The sequence below is a fragment of the Sapajus apella genome, unplaced genomic scaffold, assembly GCF_009761245.1.
Source record: "Sapajus apella isolate SASKATOON/1434 unplaced genomic scaffold, GSC_monkey_1.0 scaffold35, whole genome shotgun sequence".
Lineage (NCBI taxonomy): Eukaryota > Metazoa > Chordata > Mammalia > Primates > Cebidae > Sapajus > Sapajus apella.
In genome coordinates this window covers 21,852,783-21,875,981 of record NW_022436975.1, presented here as the reverse complement: position 1 = coordinate 21,875,981, position 23,199 = coordinate 21,852,783, and the positions used below count along the sequence as shown (strand labels likewise).

Below are 23,199 nucleotides of genomic sequence, written 5' to 3'. Positions count from 1 at the left end.
CTGTATTATTCATGACAGGTATTGCCTAGTAGCTACATCATTTAACTAGTAAGAAATAGCCAATAATAGGATGTCAGATGATAACACTAGCATTGTGAATCACAAAGGAAAAAAAAATCAGGATCCACAGGAGCCGTACAACCAAAAAATAAATGCCAGAGGCCTTAAATGAAATGTTTCTAGGGTTACTGCTCTTCTTAAATTACATTGGGATTTCTCCTTTGCAGCTGATCAGCATTGCAATTCAATACCACTATTCCTAAATGTATGAGATGATCTTGTGGCTTCAAAAATGTAGGAGTTCCTCTGGGTTCCTAGAAAAGAACATCCCATATGCTAAAAATGAGTAGAGTGAATAGAGGCCAAGGAACATCTGACATACATTCTTGTGTGTTTTCCAAATTCTCACTTATATCTGGGTACGGATTACCCAAGTAGGCCCTAGCACCTTCTTTTCAATAAAAGGTGATATGCTGAGGAACTTTGCCTGTCTTTTGCATTATGACTTTTAAAATGTTTTTGGCATTTTAAAAATATGACTTGCATGTGTTTTAAATTTTCAGGATAAATATTGTTAATCCATAGTTCCACCACCAAAAACAGCCAATCTTGTCTTAGTGAAAATATATATATATATATATATAATACTTTTCATTATAGAAACTTGCAAACATAGAAAAGTAGATGGAATAGTGTATAGAATGAAACCCAATGTAACTACCACTCCGGCTTTAACAAATATCAAGTCCTAGCCAATCTTGTTTTGTCTGTATCTTTATATACCCCTCTGCTTCCTGCTTCTGTGCAAGGATGATTTTTCAAAACAAATCTCAGGTATCATATTATTTAACTTGTCTATATTTGAGTATGTATTTAGGAATTCATTAAAAGAATTGTTTAGAAATAATAAATGGTATTCATCACCTTAGCCATCTAGTGAAATTAAAAATAACTTTGTAATATCATTAAATGTTTAACCAATAGTTATATTTAATTTTTTTTAATTTTTATTTTTAATTGTGATATACACATGACAAACTTTGCCTTCTTAACCATTTTAAGTGTTTGTTACTAAGTATGTTATTCCTTTTGTTTCTGCTATTGTAAATGGAATAATTTTCTGAAGTTATTTCCTGGCTTGGTGGTTGTTAGTATACAGAAATGCAGCTGAGTTTTGTGTGTTGTTTTGTATCCTGCAACGGTACTGAATGTATTCATTAGTTCAAATGGACTCTGTGTGTGTGTGTGTGTGTGTGTGTGTGTGTGTGTGTGTGTGTGTGTGTGTTATCTTTGGGGCATATGAAATTATGTCATTGTAAACAGAGGTCATTTTACTTTTTGTTTTACAACTTTGATGCCTTTTATTTGTTAATCTTGCCGAACACTTCTGGCTAGAACTTCTACGTTCTGTTACATAGAAGTGGCAACAGCAGCCTCGTTGTCTTGTTCATGATCTTAGAGGAAAACTTTCAGACATTTACCAAGCGTATGGTGGTGGCTGTGGACTTTTTATATATGAGCTTTATTTTATTGGGTAGTTTCCTTTTCTTTCTAGTATATAAACTGTTTTTCTCTAGTGGTTTTGTTTATTTACTTTACTGTTTATCATATGTCTCCTAAGTGTCTCATAATTTATAGAGTCTCACTCAATCCCCTTTTGTTAAACCTTGTGTAGTTCTGTTTAAGTAACCAGACTGTCTGTCCTATAGAGTTCCTGGGAGTCTGGGTTTTTTTTTTTTTTTGACAGCAACTGTATTATATTATAAAACATGTTTCTTTGTCCTCTGTATTTCCTACAATCCGATAGCTAGATCTAGGAGCTTGCTTAGATTCAGCTTCCTTTTTTTTTTTTTTTTTTTTTTTTTGGTCAAGACTTCATAGATAGGGTATATTCCTCTTGAGCACTTGAGCGTCTAGTTGTTGTTTTTAAAACTTCAGTATTCCAGTTGGAGAAGCTCCTTCAGCAGTCCATTACAGTTTTTATTATGCTGTATATTCTTTCTTCTTAGCTCTAAGGAAGTTGACTAAGAAGAAGAAAACTCAAGAGTTTGGGAGTTTTATAAACGATAAGATCCTTAATTGAGCTGAATCAAATATATGCAGACTTGCTGTCAGAAAAAAAAAAAAAGACTGACAGTTCCTGTTGCAAATAATTAGCTCAGAGCTATTTTTATTGAGGCAAAGTTTTGAGATGAAACTAAACCACTTGCTGAATTTTGATATTTTCTCAAGTATCTCCTCTTCTTTAGTAGCTCTACAATATTATTGCAGATTTTTGATTAAGGCTTCCTGGTTACCTTTAGTGGACGAATAGGTGTCCTGAGTGCCTCATGCTGAGTCACCCAGCGGCAGGTGCCACATTCCTTTGTTATCTTTTCAATAGTGTGGTGAAGTTCAATTTACTAGCCATAGTTTAAAGTCAGAGAACTAGCTGATGCCATCAGTAAACTAACATGATTAGTCTATAGGTATGCTTGGTGGCTATTCTACTTGAGGCTTAAGTCTAGCCTTACATATTTGCTCTACAGGTAGTTTCTTTGTAAGTCTTAGTGTAAGAATAAATATTTATCAGAGATTTATATACAATCTAACATGCTAATCTTGACTGAGAAGTAATCAACTATTCACATTACAGAAATAATGCTATACTCACATCAAAGAGCCAAGGAATCGACTACCTTTCCCCTAATCAGTTTAATGATACAACCAAAGTTTCTATTTATTGGAGAAGGATCCTTTTTTATTTTTTAAATAATCCCCCCAAATTTTAAACTCTTCATCTTCTTCCTGAAGTGGGCACAGTCCAAATCACATGCACTTCAGTCTGACTGGACAGAATACCAGATGCTTGATACAGATACTCCACAACAGATACTAGAATACTCTACTTCTCTTTATTATTATGGTAGCTGATATTTTATATTAATTTGATATTCTTAAAGTGCTTTCATAAATTTATCCTATGACTCAACCAAAAACAAAAACCTTCTAAAATATTATGTCATTCCTGAAATGCTAGAGTATAATATCATTTTATGATCACTGAAAATTTTCAGGGACTTTGCATTGAAGGCACTAAATTTGGACTGTACTTCAGTAATTCTTGTTTATAACCATGTATTTCCGGCATAAGAGTTGTTGATAAATTTGGTCAGGGTCAAGATTTTGGCAAGACCTATTCCTGCCAGTCATTTGTTAATTGATTGGGTTTGGGCTAAGCTTGTGTTCACAAAGTCTCACCATTTAATAATTAAATGGTATAAGCAGAAAGGTATATGTGACTAACTTAAAGTAATCCGATGATATGGCTATGCAACTAATTGATTTTTTTGAAGAAGACTTCTAGGTTTCAGTTGAACCGGTGCATTGCTGAGATCCCATTTGAATGACACTACCTTCCCCTTAGTTCCTAGATCTTCAGAGTATAGGACACCTTTTGCCATCTTCCTAGAGTTGAGTCATCTTTCCTGGTGATAAGAACCATCTCTATACCATCTGAAAGATGTCTTGGTTGACATCTTTTAGAAGAACTGGTGATGGCCCCTTCTGAAAGTGGTCATGTTGCATGAGTGGTCATGTTGCATCCTCTAGTTTAACTTCCAGCCAAATTAACTTTACTGATGATGAAGCTCTTAAAAATATGCTCACCTAGGCCCGGAACAGTGGCTCACGCCTGTAATCCCAGCACTTTGGGAGGCCGAGGCGGGTGAATCTTGAAGTAAGGAGTTAAAGACCAGCTTGGACAAGATGGTGAAACCCTGTCGCTACTAAAAAAAAATACAAAACTAGCTGGGCATGGTGGCAGATGCCTGTAATCCCAGCTACCTGGGAGGCTGAGGTAGAGAATTGCTTGAACCTGGAAGGCAGACTTTGTAGTGAGCTAAGATCACACCACCGTACTCCTGCCTGGGTGATAGAAGGAGATTCTGTCTCAAAAAAAAAAATGGCCACCTCAAAAATAATTGGTATGAGGAATTGTATGAAAATTCTATCGAAAGTGCCTTGCCATAATAACTACAGTGAAAGTCTAGTTTGAATGTATGACTACTTAAAGGCAGTGCTGCAGAGATTGAGCATGTTAGTTCATTTTGCATTGTTGTAAAGAAATACCTTTACTTTTTAGTAGGCACAATATATATAGCACTTCAGAAATCGGAATTTACCGAGATTCTCACATACGCCAGATGAAGGTATTGTTGGAAGCAAATAACTTAGCCCTGCAAAAGCAACAAGGCCTTCATCTGGTATGCGTGAGAATCTTGGTAAATTCAAATTTCTGAAGTGGTATATGTATTGTGCCTACTAAAAAGTGCATTTTTAATGACACTTGAAGTTTATCACATGCCCTAGCTCATCTATGAAGCAATATCCTAGTCCCCTGATGATCTAGTACCCATGTGCATTTATAAATATCCCTTTCTTTTATTTACTTCAACCCCAATTACAGATTTTCAACATTTGAATTCAAAGCTGACAGACATTAATCTCTCTAGAGACTGTATTTGATAACATTTCAGTATTTCTGTGCACTGCTTTTGTCCAGTATTTTTTTCCCTTTTAACATTTTAATCATATGAAGATCTAGTGTGATAGCTGTGATTAGGCTAAAAAAAAAAAACCAATAAACAGTTCAAAGAATGACAATGGACCAGAGTTGAGGCTGGTGATTTGGGTATATGATGATGATAATTTTAGTCTCTGTGAGCAGTTCTGTGTTGCAGAAACAAGACAAAAAATCTTGAGGCAATGGGATAATTAAAGACCACTTGACAGGGGATGAAGGCAAAACAATTGTTTTAGTTTTGGTTCTACAGACACTCAGCCAATTTCATCGTTATTTACTTTTTCTACTTAATGTTACTTTCAATTAGTAGAATAATTTGTCTTTGATATGCCGAAAACAGCCATGGGTAGCCAAAGAGGGCAACAAGCTCCTTTACTTCGTGACTTTAAGTACACATTTGCAATTTAATATCATATCCAAATAATGTAGGAACAGGGTTAGATTTCATTCCTGTGTGTAGGTGTGGGGTTAGATGTTGTATATTGAGTTTTGTTTGGTAGAAGAACAACTTTAGAAGGTTTCTACTAGAAGAATTTCTGGTACATAAGAACTAGAGTAACTGTACAATTTATTAAACAAGAAAAATAACACAGTTGAGTGTATTTATTTCCTTTTAAGCCTCTTCACTGTTTTGTTCAATTTTTACTAGAGAAGTAAATTTCAGGGCACATAAGCACATATTTTGCAAAAGGGTGTAATACATACCACTACGAAGTTTACAAAATAAATGTTATATTGACCTTATGCTAATATTATACACTTCATTAAATTAAAAAGTAAGGCTTTCTATGCAGCTATTCTAAGAATGGGCTCTTCTTTAATCAGGTAAATAGCATTTCCTAGTGAAAATGTTTAATGTTTAATACTATATTATGTAGATAAAATGAGATTTCCAGATTCGAGTGCCCATTTTTTTCCCTAGGCTAGGTAATTAGGAAGTTTTTTTCCACTGACAACACTAACACTAATGAAAGGTAAAATTTAATACCTTCTTCTTTTATTTACTGGAATTATTGGAAATACTCTCTATTTATTGTTTTTCATTCATTTATTCCTCCAACAAATTTTGGGAAAGCCTTTATGACATGCATTGTGTTGGGTACCAAGGGTATAGACATAAGGATATAAGGATAGGAAAAAACAAGGAATCGTAGCCTAAAGATTAAAAATGTTGTTTAAAGGCTGTAAAGAGGGAGAAAAATCTAATTGAACAAAACATTCTACATGATGTAGAAACAAAGCTCCCATTATGTTTTTTCAGAGGATTGATATCCTCCTTTTGATTCTGCAAATAGCAGTTTTATTCTAAAACTAAAAAGAAAGAAAACCATAATAACTCTAAATCTAACAAAGGGGAGGAGGAAGATACAGGGATGCCGAGACAAGAACACAGAGCTGTGGTACCCAGCAACCGCAGAGCCTAGCCAGCAAGAATCAGGGAGGTGGAGATGCAGAAGTGAGAATGGCACCCTGAGGGGAGCACTGACTACAGGAATGGAGATGTGAGTGTACAGGCTCCACCTGAGACCACAGTATATGTGGTCTCAGGATCTGTCGTGGACAGATCCTTTGCCCCAGTTTAAGCTTCTGCCTAGTTGTCTCTTGAGGAAAGGATTTCATGATCAAGACAACAGTTGGAAAAATCAGGAACAGGTCACACTGGATATGTAAGCAAAAGTTAGGTATGTATGGGTCTTTTGCACTTGTCAGAGTGCTTGGATGTTTCTTAAAAGAGATGAGAGGCTGGAATGAGGGTAGTGACAACCTGGAAATAGATCCCAGTGAAGGAGACCATACCAAATATTCACAAAAGACACAAGGCCAAGGGGAAAGAAACAAGAAAGCAATCGGCAATGGCAATGACAATAGGGAGGCTGGAATTCCTGGTCCAAGTGGCAGGATGTTGTAATTAATTCAATGTGGGGCTAAAAAGAGATGGCTAAGAGAATGCTAAGGTCTGGGTTGGTAGGATGCCATTCTTCTAAAGAATGAATACAGTAGGTTTCCAGAGGAAATGTGATAAATCCAACGTACCACACATTGAGTTTCAGGTGCTTTATGGGACTTCTTTTTTGTTGTTGTTGTTGTTAGGAATTTTTTTACATTTTTTATCCAATTTCTTTAATAGGTACAGGGTTATTCAAATTATCTACTTCGTATTGGGTCCATTTTGTCTAAGTTTTCACGTACATATGAATGTATTTGTATCCCTTATTATCTTTCAGCATCTGCAGGGTCTGTAGTGGTGTCCACTGCTTTATTCTTTTTAACCCTTATTTCTGCATACTGACATTGCTTTTATGGGACTTCTAAGTAGAAATAACCAATAGGTAATTGATATAGGAGCCTCCAGCTGAGATCTAAGATCTGAAAGAAGGGAGTGGGTGGTGGAGTCCACAAGGTGATGTGAATAGAATGAGGGATGGAAGGATAAGAATAAAGTCCTAGGAACCAAAATGTCATTGATATGTTTGCCTGTGTCCCCACCCAAATCTCATCTTGAATTGTAGCTTCCATAATTCCCATGTGTCATGGTAGGGACCCAGTGAGAAATAATTGAATCATGGGGGCGATTACCTCCATGCTATTCTCATGATAGTTCTCATGAGATCTGATGGTGTTGCAAGGAACTTTTCTCGGCATTTGCTCTTCACTTCTCCTTTCTGCTACCATGTGAAGAAGGATGTGTTTGGTTCCCCTTCTGCCATGATTGTAGGTTTCCTGAGGCCTCCCAGCTTTGCTGAACTGTGAGTCCGTTAAACCTCTTTTCTTTGTAAATTACCCAGTCTTGGGTATGTCTTTATTAGCAGCATGAGAATGAACTAATACAGTCATTTAACAAGCAGATGATGTATACATAGATTCCAGGAAGATGCCCATAAAAGAACACTATCATAGAGGATAAATGTCAAGAAGAGAGTAAACAGCGGTGGCATATGTCACAGAAGGGCCACACTTTGAAAAGAATGAGAACATTTGGCAATGAGATTCACTTAAAATGAGATGTTACTTTGAAATGGAGGCAAAGCTCTAAATAATTTCTTGAAAGTGATATAACAAAAAAAATGGTGTTTTAGAAGAAGCCCTTTTATAACTGCAGCTCTGGAATTTGTTATTACAAGAAAATTATTATAAAAACAAGTAAAATTAAACCAAAGATATGGTGATTTTAACATCTCAATTTTGGTCTCAGAACATGTTTTTTTCCTTGTTCTAAACATTCCAAAATGAGCCATCAAGCCACGAGTAACGTTTGAACTGTTCAGTGTTAGCTTTTGTCACTTTTGACTTGTACTTGTATGAGACATGTTTAGAAATTTTAACAACGTGAATGTATTAGCTATTATAAAGGAAAATAAAATCTAACCTTTATCTGAGAACTCCAGTTGCTAGAATATGTAAGTAAATCCACGAGCAGAATTATCTATCTGTCCTTTTGCTAGTTTTCTCTTAGGCAAAACACTTAGGGTGAGATAGCTTTCCACTCTGCTTGCTGGGTCATCACACACAAATCACAATCCTCTAGGAACTTGGGGCTCCTGTTTCTACAATCAAAGAGTGGGTGTTTTCTAGATCTCTGCCTTTCAAACTGTAGATTGGGACAGGCTGTGAAATGGTCAGTGCCAGAGTATATCCACACAGCGATGGATATATACGTTTGCTTTGCCAGACGTACATTTCAGCTGTGTGTGTGTGCATGTGAGAGAGATTCTTAGATTCCAGTGTTAAATGTGTTTTTTTTTTTTTTTTTTTTTTTTTTTTACCATGCATTGTGGTTCAAAGATGTCTGAAAAACACTGCTCTCAGTTAGAACCCCCTCCTGTTCTACAATCATCTCATTCCTGTTAACTGCCACACTGTTCTCTTGGGGTAGTAGGTGTTTCAAAACAATACCATGGAGTGGCAGGTATAAAACGGTTGAGGAATAACAGCTAATAACAAAAGAGAAAAACATTAAGAGGTAAATAAGACCAACATCTGTGTTGTGTTTTACCACTAGACTGAACAAGCCTTTAAAATTTATTAGTATTCTGACTAGCAAGTCATTACGGTAATTTATGAAGAAAAGATAAAGTATGCTATATATTAACAAACAATAGAGTAATTTTTTCAGTGGTCATATAAATAAGCAACCATATCAAGAAGAAAGAATACTTTTTCAAAAGTAACAATTCTGTGGCACATAAATTTTAGAATTGGAAATTAAATAAATGTGGTGAGGCTTCATCTTTGCCACATAAAAAGATTCATTGACATGATTATGAGACAAGTCAGGGTATTTTTATTGGCCTGAACTAGAGGGAATAAACACCTTAGTCAGGTGTTTTGTTTTAGACACATCTGTTTGAGCTTCCCCTACAGGTTAATTCTGCTGTAGGATCTATTTGAACATTTGCTTTTTCCAGCACACTTAAACTCCTGGTGAGTGAGCAATTTCTTATAAATCCAAGAGAAATGAGTTAGTTTTTCTTTACAGTAATTTGTAAACTGTTTTTAATTCTTCTAAAAGCTATGAAACTTCATAGATTTCAGGTGTATTAAAAAGGGACAATTTAAGAATGCTAAGGAGTATGAATCATCACACACAAAATTTAAGAGGGCAATACTATGTCCTCTGCCTCCTTTCCTCTCTCAGTCAGCTGGCAGAAAAGGCACAGGCAGGAGGGGAACTGAGGTGAGTGAATTACACCATCCTGCCATATTTCACATACAGTACTCTATTAGTCCTCTATGGCTGATGGAAGGTAGAACTTGGGCCAAGCAGTAGAGGTGGGGGCAGTGCTAAGGGGATGGGAGGTGATGGAGGGATGTGGGTGGTACTGGGAGTGGGAGGGGCCGGAGGGATTGGTCAGTCCTAGAAGGTGGATGGGCTGGAGGAATGTGAGCTGCACTAGGAGCCAGAGGTACTGGAGGGATGTGGGCTGTGCCAAGAGATTGGGAGCTGCTGGAGGGGTGTGGGACGTGCTAGGGGTGGGCAGTGCTGGAAGAATAGCGGGATTGGGTTGGGTTGGCTTTGGGGCTACAGCCGATGGGCCCCTGCTAGGTGCCCAGTGAGGCTCCGCTCCTATCCCCCACCCTTTCCAGCCCCTGCTCTCTCCTAATTATACAAACATATATGATTCTGACAAATGAAGGACAAGATGTTTTTTCTTAGCCTGTGTGAGAATACTGTGTTTGCCATCTTGCTGTCGGATTTAGCAGGTGAACAAACCAGGCCCCATGAGATGAGGACACCTAAGTGGGAAAGCAAAGGCAGGGTCTGTCCTGCAGTCTAGGTGTCCTCTCCCACCACTTCTTGCCACTTCCCAAAGTGCGTGAGAGGAGGGGACTCCTGGTGGAAACTCACAGGCATGACTGACGTTAAAGAGTAGGGGTAACACACAGGCAAGTCTCGATATCGTGGGTGAAGTTAGTGTGTTCAGGAGACAAGGTAGATAGTGTACAAAGTTGATGTTGGGCAGTATTCAATCATGAGAGTCTTGTCTTTGGATTGTATGTTCTTGATCCTAAGGCTCGAAGGCACACCTGCCCAATGGGGCCTACCTGAAGGCAGTTTCTCTACTTACAATCTCCCTTGTTACATGGTGTTGCAAGTAGATTCTGTACTTGTTCCAAAGGTTTGCTGTGACAATAAAATAGTAGATCAGAAATTACTGTTCTTTGGAAAAATTGAAAATGGCATACATATGAAATTTTGTATCATTAATAAAATGCCAGTAAACCCTTCAAAAACTCATTTCATAGTTTGTATACTTCCTGAAAATGTTTTCCTTCTTCACTTAGTATACAGGATCTTCAGCCATGAACCATGTTGCTTCTTGGATTTGATACACAGTAAATACGGGATAAAAACTATAAATACCTGTGTATCCCCCAAATTCATTTCAGTGCAAGTAGATGTCATCAGGATCTGGCTTGTAGGGAGAAGCTAGTGTCCAACACTCAAAGCTTTAGGTAGAAGCCACTGTGACAGAGGAGTGTAGCACTGCCCTCTGAGTGTGGCACAGGCTGTTTGATGCCCAATGTCATGTGAATCTCAAGATCAGCTCCCTGAGCTGGACAGTGCCTGGTGGTCAAAGTGGCCATCACTTCCTCCTTCCAGTATACTTAAAATTGACAGGTTGAATAAATATAAATAATGATAGAGAATTATCATCTAGAGTAAAATTACTATGTATTACCCTTCCAAAATTAACCTATAGCGCAGAGCTGTCCAATCTTTTGGCTTCCCTGGGCCACACTGGAAGAAGAAGAATTATTTGGAGCCACACATAAAATACTCTAACACTAATAATAGCTGATGAGCTGTAAAATAATCACAGAAACATCACTTAAGACATAATGTTTCAAGAAAAGTTTATGAATTTGTTTTGGGCTGCATTCAAAGCCATACAGGGCTGCATGAGGCCTGCGGGCTGCAGGCTGGGCAAGCTTGCTGTAGGGTATCTATTTTCTGATATTTGTGGCCGTGCACTTAGATGCTCTTAATGGATTGTGGCATAATATAAGCAATGGCTTCTTGATTCACGGATTTTTTTGGTCCTGAAATAGACATATAAAATTGAATTTCCTTTATTTTATGTGTCAAAGTAACCCTAGATTTTATATTTTAAAATAGTAAGGAATGAGTTTTCTTCAATATGTAAACCACCAACAATATCTGGGGCTCTGAAGTTTGCACACAGAACAAGTCAGGCACACTAAAATAAGCAGCTGTCTCCCAAGTCTCTCCCTCTGCTTTCGGGCTCTCGCAATGCCTGCCCTCAGCCTGTCGCAGCGCCTGCTCCCTCTTAGCGGGACACTCTATTTCATGTAACCTGAAGTATACATGTTCTTGACCTGTCAAATTCTCTTTTAGGATCCACCCACTTCAGTTTCCCTTGGACTGCGAATGGAAGAAATGATTTTCAACTTGGCAGACACACACTTATTTTTTAATGACTTAGAAGTAAGTTCTAATTTTTGATACACTTTTTTGCATGTCCGAAAATAGGTGATTGGTTTTAAAATAATAATGGGATATTACTTTTAAATATATAATTGGCATAGTGGGACAGAGTTTTATTGATTATATGGCAATGTGTTTTGCCTTCATGGGATTTCTGTTTTGCTTTACTTTGGCTGTTGATTTTCAGAGTTAGATCCCACATGACCAGTAGTAAAGATTAAAATTTGATATCAGAATCTTAAACTTTGTTGATTATCAGAAGCTACATATTTCTCAGTTATGTAATCACTGCTAAGATGTGTCCAGTAGAATTCGTGATACCCGCATATGTTGTGTCAGACTCTTGTTGTATTAGGTCCAGTGCTTTACTTTCTGGCTGATGCAATTGGTAGGAAGATGTTTTAGTCCGGCCTCTGCTGTTTGGGTTGCCAGGATTGCTTATGTCCCACTGCTGTTGATTTTAGTGGTCCATTATGATTTCAGGGCAGGCTCTTGTAAGATGGCTAGCTAAGTTGTTACAGGCACTGACAAACACAATGGTCTTGGTTAGCAGCATTCTTTAGACTAGAGAATATTGTTTTTCATATCTCCATTATGAGAAAACATGACTATAAGTACATTTCACTCTCTTCTTAATAGAGACCGTTGTTTGTTTAAATCCCGACGTTAAGCAAGCTTGTGGTAGGGCTGCCAACAGGCATTAATCATCACGTTGTTGTTTTGTTAGATTTATAAATGTATGTTATTTCAGACAGGAGAAGAATCTGAAAGATTCAAATAGAACTTTTACTGATCAAAGTTAATTGGCAGCAATTGGCCTTTAAATATTTCCTGATGTTTCCCTTTTCAAAATCAAGCAAAATGCACCTTCTTTAATCGATGAGCCAAAATCATTTGAAAAATGCCAGTGTGTGACAGAACTTAAATGCGGTTTCTTCAACATCTGTCCTGTATTTTGATTTCTTTTCATCTGCAGTGAAACTACTCACAGACCAATTGGCAACTTCCAGTGAAATAAAGTTATTTAAATATGCTTAATTTTTTCTATTCCTTAGTGAAAAATTTATTTTTACACTTAAGGGTAAAATACAAAATTGTTTTGAATTTTAAAGTGTTTGCTTTCCTCAAGAAGAATTTACTTGTAAGGCATTACTGTTTTTTTAAGGTAGAAATATTTCCATTGAGTGACAAGTTTAGAATTGCCTTTAGAAACCTTAATTATCATACTTATTTTCAAAAGCTGTTTCTGATTTATAATTGCATTTCACTTTGTGAGAGAGCAGCACAAAAAATTCCACACGCTAGTATATTAAAATGCCTTTCCTAAGTTTCCACTTGTTTCTAAAGATACAGAGTAGATTGGTATTTTTGTCCTGGGTACAACCTTGTTACTCTTATTGATGTTAATGGGTATTAATAGCAAACATCAAGAAGAAATTTGCAATAATTTGCTATTGTTTTAAAACGCTATACCTTTTTAAAAATGCCAAAACTTGTTTATACAATGCCAAAATTAGGTGGTGAAAAGTGAGATGTTAGGCAGTCATAACTTGTTATGATATAGACCAGAAAACTTCCAAACTCAATTTCAATATAGTATAACCATATTTTTGTTTATTGGCATTACTTACATGATGTTTATAAAGACTGACATACTACCCAAACAAATATATTAAAAGTTCTAGGTTTTTAGGGTGTAGGAGTTATATTTTTTCTGTTAACCCAAATTTTAAAAGAAAATAAAGGGCAGGCTATGAAGTTACTGAAATATCAGATTCTATTTTTTGTCATGAGGACTGTTCATTACTAGAGGTAAAGTAGAAAAGAGAGTGAACGTATAATTCAACCAAACATATGAAACAATAGTGGAAAAATGTTTAAGCTTGTAGTCTTACAAAAGTTGATTTTATGTAAGGATATTAACAAAAGTATAAATGAAAGATTTATTTAGTCTGTCTTTGGAAATTGTTTACTTGCCCTAGATTTGCACAATATTTTAAAAGATATTTTTTACTTATTTCAATATTTTATTTTGTTTTAGAGACAGGGTCTTGCTCTGTCACCCAGGTTGGAGTGCAGTGGCACCATCTCAGCTGACTGCAATCTCCACCTCCCAGGCTCAAGCAATTCTCCTGCTTCAGCAACCCAAGTAGCTGGGATTACAGACATGCACCACCATGCCTGGCTAATTTTTGTACTTTTAGTAGAAACGGGGTTTCCTCATGTTGGCCAGGTTGGTCTCAAACTCTTGACCTCAGGTGATCCGCCTGCCTCGGCCACCCAAAGCGCTGGGATTACAGGTGTGAGCCACCACGCCTAGGCCCATATTTTATTTTATATTTTTGAAATTCAGCAAACCTGGGACTGGTCATTGCAAATATGTTTTCTTCAAAATAAAAAGTAAAATTATTTTCTGGCAAAAAAAAGTGTATTGGCATAATGCTCTTAAGAACACCAGAATTATCTCATCAGGCAGAAGTGATGTGGTAATGCCTGATTTCATACTCTAATTAGCAACGTATAGTGATAGGGGACATGAATATTTTAATATATTTAAGTTACATGTGTTTAGCTTTTTAAGGTCTATGGAACAAGTAATTTCAAGGAGCTTAACAGCCTCTTGGTTAGCTTGAAGTATGACGCTTGAACTCTAATGGTTGACTTTTGGTCTTATTTTCTTAAATCTTAACTTTTGCCTGCTATCTCTTGGCATAATTTAGTTAACTCACTCCTTGGCTTAGTAAGACTTTCTTACTAATGAAATACAGTGCCTGTGTGAGGGGCTTTCAGTTAACATTTGTCATATTATCAAAGTACATGCTTAAAATGGTTATTAGGATACGATTTAGAACATTTAAATATAATTTTTGAAGTACTTTAGAAACATCTTAATCGAACTCTAAGAACTAAGTTAATCTGTTTTAGTTTCATAAGTCTTGCTTGTCAGCTCACTTAGTGACTTTTTAATTTAAAAAAAAAAATCACAATTTATTTCAATTCTGTTGACACTCCAGGAAAAAAAAGGAGAAAAAAAATGTATTTTGTACCATAAAAAAAATGTTTGATATATGAAGGAACATGAGTGACAGGGAGACATAATTATCTTGGGAAATAATATTTTCCCCACCAGAGAAGCGTTTCAACTTTAGTTCCGTAGTGTACGTCTGGCTTTCGTATTTCTAAGTCTGACTAACGTCCTGCATATCATTTTACAAAAAAGTCTCCATGTGCAATACGATGATGCCTATATGGAAGTCATTTTTTATGAATGACAGTATGGAACTGGAGGTTTTTTTCAACTTCTTCAGTAAAGTATGACTCTTTCTGACTGGTTGGAGAAAGAGTTCTTTCTGTTAGAATTTTATTGAAAGGCAAGCTTCAAACAGGGTGAGGAAAGGCCTTCAGCATACGATAATATTTCAGTTTAACCTGCTGCTGGTCAGTTCTCCTGCTGAATTTTTCCACAGTTAGAAGAAAATATTTTATGAAGATGGATACAAGTCTAAATAAAAATAATGCTTTAAGTTTCTGTTGAATTTTCTTTTTCTGTCTGGGGTTAAGGAATATGATTTCACTGGCATTATGGTTGCCATTCTGACTGGTGTTGACATAGTGGCCTTTAAGAGTCAGCAGGAACCAGGTCTGATCTCAGGTCACCCGTTACCCCTGAAGAGTAAGGGTTGGGATGAGTGGGAATCCTCCTCTTGTGTCTATGAGATGGTGGCACATGAGCTGTTGTACCCCGTTAGTATCAAAGCTGTCCTAAACTCCCCTCTCCACTTTCAATGCATTGTTTAGTTGGAACAGACCAGAGCATTCTTTGTGTCAAGATTTGCAACATGAATATTTCTGTTCTTTCTGGGTCTTCAATATGTAGACTTCTAGCCCAGATCTGATACTTGAACACCTACACTTGTAGCCTCTTGTCTTCACCCTTTCTATTAAAAAAAAGCAAACAAAATGGCCTGGAGCAAAAAGTTGTGGTCCCACGAGGGTCTGAGTTTGATGAGTCAGGGGCCAAGGAGAGGAGCTTGTGGATGGTCTTTAGATAATAGCATCATGTAAAAGGAGAAAGCTACAATGATTTCTCTTGTAAAGCAAAGAAATTAGATTATCCCTTGGTTTAATTCAGTCTTTAAAGTTGCAATAATATTTCCTTACTTTAAAACTTAGGTTATCATCTATAAATTATTTTATATGTCTTATTTATAAGTATATTTTAGGTAGGAAAAAATTCTTTATTTGAAATATCAGTTATGCCAATGTTAAGTAACTTCAATATCAAGCAAAGCACTTGGTACTGATATATTCTTTGTGCTTCCAAAAAGCGTGAAATATTTAAACCGATTCGGAAGTCGATTTCTCAAATGGGAAAAATATAACTCACCTAGAAAGTCCTTTATTCTCTGTAAATAAAAAAGAAACTCTGATGCCCAGTGTTCAGCTTTTGTGTGGATGCTGGAGCTCTGGTTCTCTGCCGTCAAAGGGTCTCACAGGTGCTTGCAAGGAAGACGCTGTAGGTCTTTGCTGTTTCCAAACCTTTCCACAAGCCAAGAATAGCCATACGAAAAGGTGTGAGCATATGAGTAATTATACTCTAAACCTAAGTGTCCCTATATACACGTACACACATATATAATGCCACTTGACATTTTCAACTCTGTATACAAACTGGCATACTTGTTGATTTTCTCCTGATAAATTCAGCAAACATATAGGACTACATTTTTTAAATCCTGGTAATACCCCTTATAGCACACAGAATGTTGCCTTATATATGTTGGCCATTGAATGAATGTCCTTTAGACTGAATTGTTGTGTCGTCTTAGACTAGAATACCAATTTTTGTTTCCTTCTTCATATAAGATAATAGGGTTGACTTTGCTTTCCTGTGTTTTTATGTAGGTTGCTTGGCCTTGTCCACTTCCTTAGTTGGCAAGAGTAACATCAAAACCCTCATTTTAGGGTGGGGAGGACAAAGTAGGTTTTATAAGCAACAAATGATTATTAGTCATAATAAATGTGTATTGAGTTTAGCTGCATTGTAACTGATGGCCAAAAAGAAGCAATGCCTGTATTTTATACATTATTGTTACTAATGAATAATTTATTATTTATAATTTATTATTAACAATAATAAGAAATAGCTCTTCTTATTTCTTCATCATTCCTTATAAGGTTGTCTGTTTTATCTGAAGTTAAAAATAGAAATATAAAAGTATATTTAAAGATGCCCTTAATTCTGATGTTCTTTGGAAAATTGTCTTAAAATGTACCTGTTTAACACAGTAAAACATAACATATTATAAATAAATTTATGCTGTGAATACCTTATTTTGCTATTGTAGTGATAGCAAACATTGTACTTAGCAGTAAAATAGTGGAAGCAAATTGTCATTACAAGTAAAAAGAAGATAAGAATGCCTCTATCAGCACTATTACTCAGCAGTATTCTAGGAATTTCGGACAGTACAATAAGCCACAAGCTTTAATTAATGAAATATATTTGTAGAAAATTTGGTATGTAGAAGACTGAAGAGAATCAACTCAAATTATCTTAGGATTTATAATAGGCTTCAGAAAAATGAAAAAATACAGAATTAAATTAAAAAATTAAGTTGATTTGAAATTTTAATTAATAATTTAAAATAGCAGTAGTTACTAAAAGACAAAAGAGTAGCATAAAAGGAAATTTAAAGGGAAACTAGGATTATTTGTGAGGAACATATGAATAAAACTGTGACATCTTACTGAGAGATATAAAGGAAGATTTGAATAAAGCAGATGTCCTTCTCATTTTTGTTATATGAAAATATTGTTCTATTTGAAAGGATCAATAGGGAAGAAAACCCAGCAATTTTTGACAAAACATGGGAAATGGCTGACTCAATCAAATATTAATTGTTTTATAATTCTACAATAGTGTGAAGATTTATGCTGGCCTAATGTTGACATTGGACTAAGTATGGGAGAAGAAATAAATAGCTCAGACACAGACCCAAATTAAAGAACCATTTTGTATGTTTTGAATAAAACCAAGCAAATTAATAGTGAAGTAATAGATTATTCAACTTATATGTTAATATAGTTAAAATATGAAAGAATGAAACACAAGGAGAATAGGTAAATCAAAAGTATTAAATAAATCAAAATATTTAGGTGGCCATTTGGAAGTAAGTATTGAGACCCTATAAAAGGTTAATATAATTTGTACCAATTATACATCTATGACTTTTTACTAATCAGAGATAAAGGCAAGAATTTACAATAAACATTTCTAACTTATGAAATCCATCGTTTCATTTCTTCATCTGGTTGTTAGTTATACCCATGCATTTAGTTTATAGAAATCATTGAGCTGTAATATTTGTTTAATAAAAAGTTAATTTTTAAAAACTAATATTTGAGGAATATACACACATTGTTGACTCTCAATTCTATTAAAAAATTTATACCTTATGTATAATATATTCACTGCTAGTTTCTCTAGCACAGGGCCTGGCCCATAGAAGGACCCAGTAAATATTTATTGAATAAGTAATGGAAATATATGCTGACTGTCTTATGGAAATATAAATTCTAGAAGTTTAACATTGATTGTTTATTTATTTTTATTTATACTTTTCTGTATGTCCCAAATTCTATAAAGCATATACTTATTTCTTCTGTAGCCAGAGACAAACAAATACTATTTTTAAAAGCCACAGATAATATTAAAAGACAAAACTGAGCAAACTATAACCAATCAAAGAACTAAGATTATTGCAATTGATTAAGAAAAATGTAAAGAAATAGCTTAACAGAAGAAATGAACAAAGACCATGAACAGATAATTCACAGGAGAAAAACATTCAAATTATCAACCTACAGTTGAAAAATGTTGGACTTCACATCTAGTAATCAGTCAGAAATGTCAAGTCAAACAGCCTCTTGCATTTCAGATTGGCAAAAGTTTAAAATAAATAATATGATCCACAGTGCTGTAAGATGAAAACTTGTTGTACATTGCTGGTAAGGATATCAATTGATACAAACTTTCAGAAAAAGCAGTTTCATAATATGTATTCAGAACTTTGATGTGCTGATCCTTTAACTCAAAATTCCACTTTTAGCATAAATTCTAAGAAAATAGTTACAGATAATTAAGATAATAGCAATAAGCATATGTCAAACACTTGTCCTATATCTTTTACATACATTATTCCATTTAGTAGCATGATATCTCTATTATAGTAACACTATTAATATCTCAGTTTTATGGAGAAAGCAAGTGAAGCTTAGGATAGGTAAAACAAAACTTGTCTAAGGTCACACAACTGCAAAGCGGCAGAATCTAGCTCAGGTCTGACACTTGACAGATCCCCTCAACCCCACAATATACCCACACCCCATGGTGTTTTTTGCCACTACAATAGATAAATATTTTAAATATCCAATGAAAGATTAAAAATGAAGTAAATTACAATACATCCTCCTAAAAATTGTTTTAAGACAATTTATCGTATATAGGAAAGGTACTCATGGTCCATTTCAAGTTTTAAAAATTAGCTCTAAGATACAGTCTAGACTATTCAACATGTCATACTTCTTCAACATGTATGGCATATTTCAAAAGTGCAACATTTGGCCAGGAGGTAACATTTGTGAAGACGGGGGAAGCAACTACAAGGATACGGTAGCAAGTCATTCTGCGAGGAGAATAGTAGGAATAAGTTTTATTCCTCAGGAAGTGAAAGATGGCCATTGTGGCTGAGACGGAGTAACGAGGGAAGAGTGGCAGGGTCCAGATGATGAAGGGTCTTGTAGACCATGGTAAAAAATATATTTTTTTTCTAATTGTAATGGGAAGCCATTGGAGAGTTTTAAGCATGGGCATAATAGAACATTGCTTACACTTTTAAAACATCAGCCTGGTTATTAAATGCAATGGAGGCAAGAGTGAAACCAGTAAGACCAATTAGAGACTGTGTCAGCCAGTCTAGGGGCACATTAGTTTGGGGCTGAGGATGTAGCAGTCTGAATGTGTTGAGAAGTCACAGGACTTACAGTATGCTTTGGTGGAAACATGGGCAGAATTTGCTAATGGATCAGATGGAGGTGGGAAGGGAAAGCAGAATCAAGGATGAACCTCAGGTTTTGCCTTGAGCAACTGTAAAGGTGGTGACACTCCTGAAGAAGCGTGTGTTTGGGGGTGGCTGGGGAGGAGTTGGATTCAAGCATTCTGCCTTGAATGTATTAGAGTGTATTAAGTATGAAATGTATATTCAACATCCAAGTCAAGAGATGACATATAAACAGGGAGACATAACAGGTTTGGATATCAGAAGAGAGAGGCAAATTTGAAGGTATAGTTTTGGGAATCCTGATGCCCTAAAACTAGATGCCATAGGGGAAGGGATGAAAAATTGAGAAGAAGGCCTAAGATTGATCATTTTGGTACCAACAATTAGAAATGGGGCCAAGAAGAACAGCTTTCAAGAGACAATTGTATGGTAGAGAGAATTCCACGGGTAGGTGGAAAAGTCTGAGCTATCACAGAAACCTGGAGAATAGTGTTTCAGGAAGGAGAGAATGGCACATTCCTGTGTCAGTCAAATGTGGTCAGAGTAAAGTAAGATGAGGACAGAGAAGTGACTGACTGTTAGACTAGGGGAGAATGTGGCTGTTGGTGACTCTGATAAGCACCATTTCAGTGAAGCAGAAGATGTCAGCCAGATGGGAATGGGTTGAGGAGAAGATGAGGGCTGACAGTGAAGACAGAAGGATCAAGAATTCCCACAGAGACAGGTGCAGACAGATGGACTGTGGTGTGTGGAGGCATCATGGGATCAAGGGAAGGTGGTTTCATTTTTAAATAAAAGATATTTCGGCATGTTTGGAGATCAGTCGGAATGATTCCATAGGAAGGAAAATGTGATATGGAAAAAAGAATAATTACAGGAGTGAAGTCCTTGGATAGCAAGACAGAATGAGGTCCAGGTCACAGGTTACGTAGTGGGTCTTAGATAAGAAGGCAAGCAGAATCTGCAGGTACAGTGCAGGCTGGGAGGGGGGAGTTGGTCATGATCAAAGAAGGTGGTTTTCACTATAAAAATATGTATTGCACTTTATTATGATATTCTGCCTACCTCTGTCTATCTCCCATTGGAAAACCCCTTGAGACCAAGAACCATGATTTGTCCATTTAAATCCTGAGCTCCTGACACTAGATTTGATATATAGAAGGCTCTCATGTATTTTCTTTAATTGCTATTTTCAAATTTTTCAAATAGTAGTCGATGAGGAGCACTACCTTTATTATTTTACAAAGTTAACTTTTAAAAGTCAGTGAAGATTAATCTCAATCTTAAAAACAATTAAAACACCCAAGATGTTAGACTTTCATATTGTCATATTTTCAAAACCCCTAGTTTCAAGGCACAATATACATGGAAGAGGCATGGTATAAAATAATATGCAGTATGGTTCTACTTTGGGGGTTTAAAAAAAATAAAGATATGTATATCAAAAGAAAACAAAGGTTTTCTATTTTAAAAATGATACAAAAATAATTTCAGCAATAAAATCTGATTTATCTCTAGATTGGATGAGAGAAGTTTTCTGTTTTTACTTTCTATAGTTAATATTTCTTATAATTCGGAAAATGCTAAATGTAATCATGGCTCTCTTATTCCAGCCTGACTCAAAGCACCGTGTTGTTGATGTGGTTTGTTAGCTTTAGCTTACAGTTCTAGTGATAACCAGCGGTGGAACTTGTAAATTCATTCATTCATGAAGGCCCTCTTTGTGCCTCAATTTCCCATCTGTAAAACTGGATGAAGAGCTACCTCGTCGGGTCAGTGTGAGAATTGCGGGAATAGATATCTGTTAAGTGCATGGAAGTAGCGCTGGCTCGCAGGAAGCACTGAGGAAGTCTGTGCTGCTGTTATTGCTCCCTGAGTACCTTCTACATGAAAAATGGTGGGCCAAGCCCTGTAAGGCTGTAGAGGAAGAAGGGGGAGTGACTTAGGAAGGACTAGGGAATGAAGGGCATGAGACAATAAGTGGTTTGCTGCCAAAATTCCCCTGTAGATTCCAACAGAAATCACACCAGACATACAGACACACACAGGAACACACACAAAAATCTGTCAGCGGTGAGTTTGCAAATGCCCCTACTCCAGGCAGGTCACAGAGTACTTGTCAGGCTCCATCCTTATTCATGGGATCCTCCCAGCCCCAGTTGCTCGCGGAGAGGTGTGCTGTTGGCAGTTAAGTAGCTACCGTATCTGGCTCCCATCACAGTGTGCTGACCTTCACAGAAAATGAGGATGCTGGCCTCATGTCAAAAAGTCATGTTTCTTTGGTTGTGCTGATAAATGTTCTTTTTCTTGCCATCTTCCTACCTCATGTTTTGAAGGATGGCTCATGGAACTTGCTGGTGGTGTTGCAGCAGAGCCTTGCTGAGTATGAAGTCACTGCGGAGCAGAGCCTCCCTTTCTCAGGCCCCTGGGACTGAGAGCTCTGGCTGCTGGGCCTCCTTGGTGAAGTAGGAGGCAGGTGGCAGCAGGCCTTAGGGTAACTCTTCTCATGTCAGTACCAAAGCACGGACTCTTATTCTCCATCAACACTGTGAATTCAAGCTTATTATCTGCAGCTTACATATGAAGAAAATTAAAGGGAGGTGGTTGTTGCCCAAAGCCACCTGGTTAGGTGATGGTAAAGCTGAGGTTGAAACTTGGGTTTTCTTTTGCAAAATATCATTGCACAAAACCTTTCTAGCTGTGTCAGAGAACCTGGCTATTCCTTTCTAGCAAAAGAAGGGAAGTCAATAACACCTCGCTGCTGTCCCACAAGGATGCAATAGAGCGGGGCCTAATAACTGGATGGAGCTTTCTTGACTGCATTCTTTGAAAGCTTTCTTTCTCGCTGTGTCTTCCAAACCTGCAAGCTGTAGTTGCCCAGGCAACCTAAAATCCAATTTGGAAATGTTGAGAGGTAGGCCAATAGATAGAGAGTGGACTGACAGACTTGTCGTTGTTGTAATGAACAAAGGTAAAATAATATTTGAGCAGCCTCCACATTACAGACTAAAAAGGGCTACTTTGCTTTGAATGTCCTCGTGCTTGCTCTATTCTGTACACTAGGCACTCAGGATAAAAGATGAAACACCGTATTTGCCCTCAAGGATCCCAGATGCTGGGTAGAGATAGAGAAGTGAAAGAATAATTCCATCACAGTGTGACATCAGCAATGATGGAGATGTCTGGTCATTAGCTAGAGTCTGAGAGATGGGATGGCTCTCCCAGATGGGGGAGAGGTGGCATGGCAGGGTGTTGAAGCAGTGACTTCCCCAGGAAGTAACACTGAGCATGAGAGAGCATGACATTTAAGAACAAGCCGGTGTAGGTATAAAGCACAGAGCACACAGAGAGTGCTTGTGAGATGAGAAAATGGAAAGGAAGACAGGAGCCATGTCATGGAAGGTTTCACACACTCTGCTAACGAAGTTAGATTTTATAGAGGATGCCATGGACAATCAGTAAGGAATTTAAAGCACTACCAAGGAGATAAGTTGTATTGTAAAGTCAAAGGTGTCAATAATATAGATGAGATCAGCAGGGTTTGTTCGTGGAGACAGAGAACAGGGACCGAAGTGAAAGCTACTGAGAAAGTAGTCGGGGTAGGATTTGCAGATCTATTCAGT

The 23,199-nt window shown here is 36.8% G+C and overlaps 1 protein-coding gene across 10 annotated transcripts in view; it reads left to right on the top strand.

Moving 5' to 3' along the window:
* The window catches only part of EYA1 (EYA transcriptional coactivator and phosphatase 1), a 339,983-nt gene that overhangs the window by 286,435 nt on the left and 30,349 nt on the right, over window positions 1–23,199 (top strand). For all 10 annotated transcript variants that reach the window (XM_032296318.1, XM_032296321.1, XM_032296319.1 and 7 more), the window contains one exon: window positions 11,424–11,513. In XM_032296318.1, the coding sequence (XP_032152209.1) occupies window positions 11,424–11,513 (90 nt within the window). The remainder of the gene's footprint in view (window positions 1–11,423; window positions 11,514–23,199) is intronic.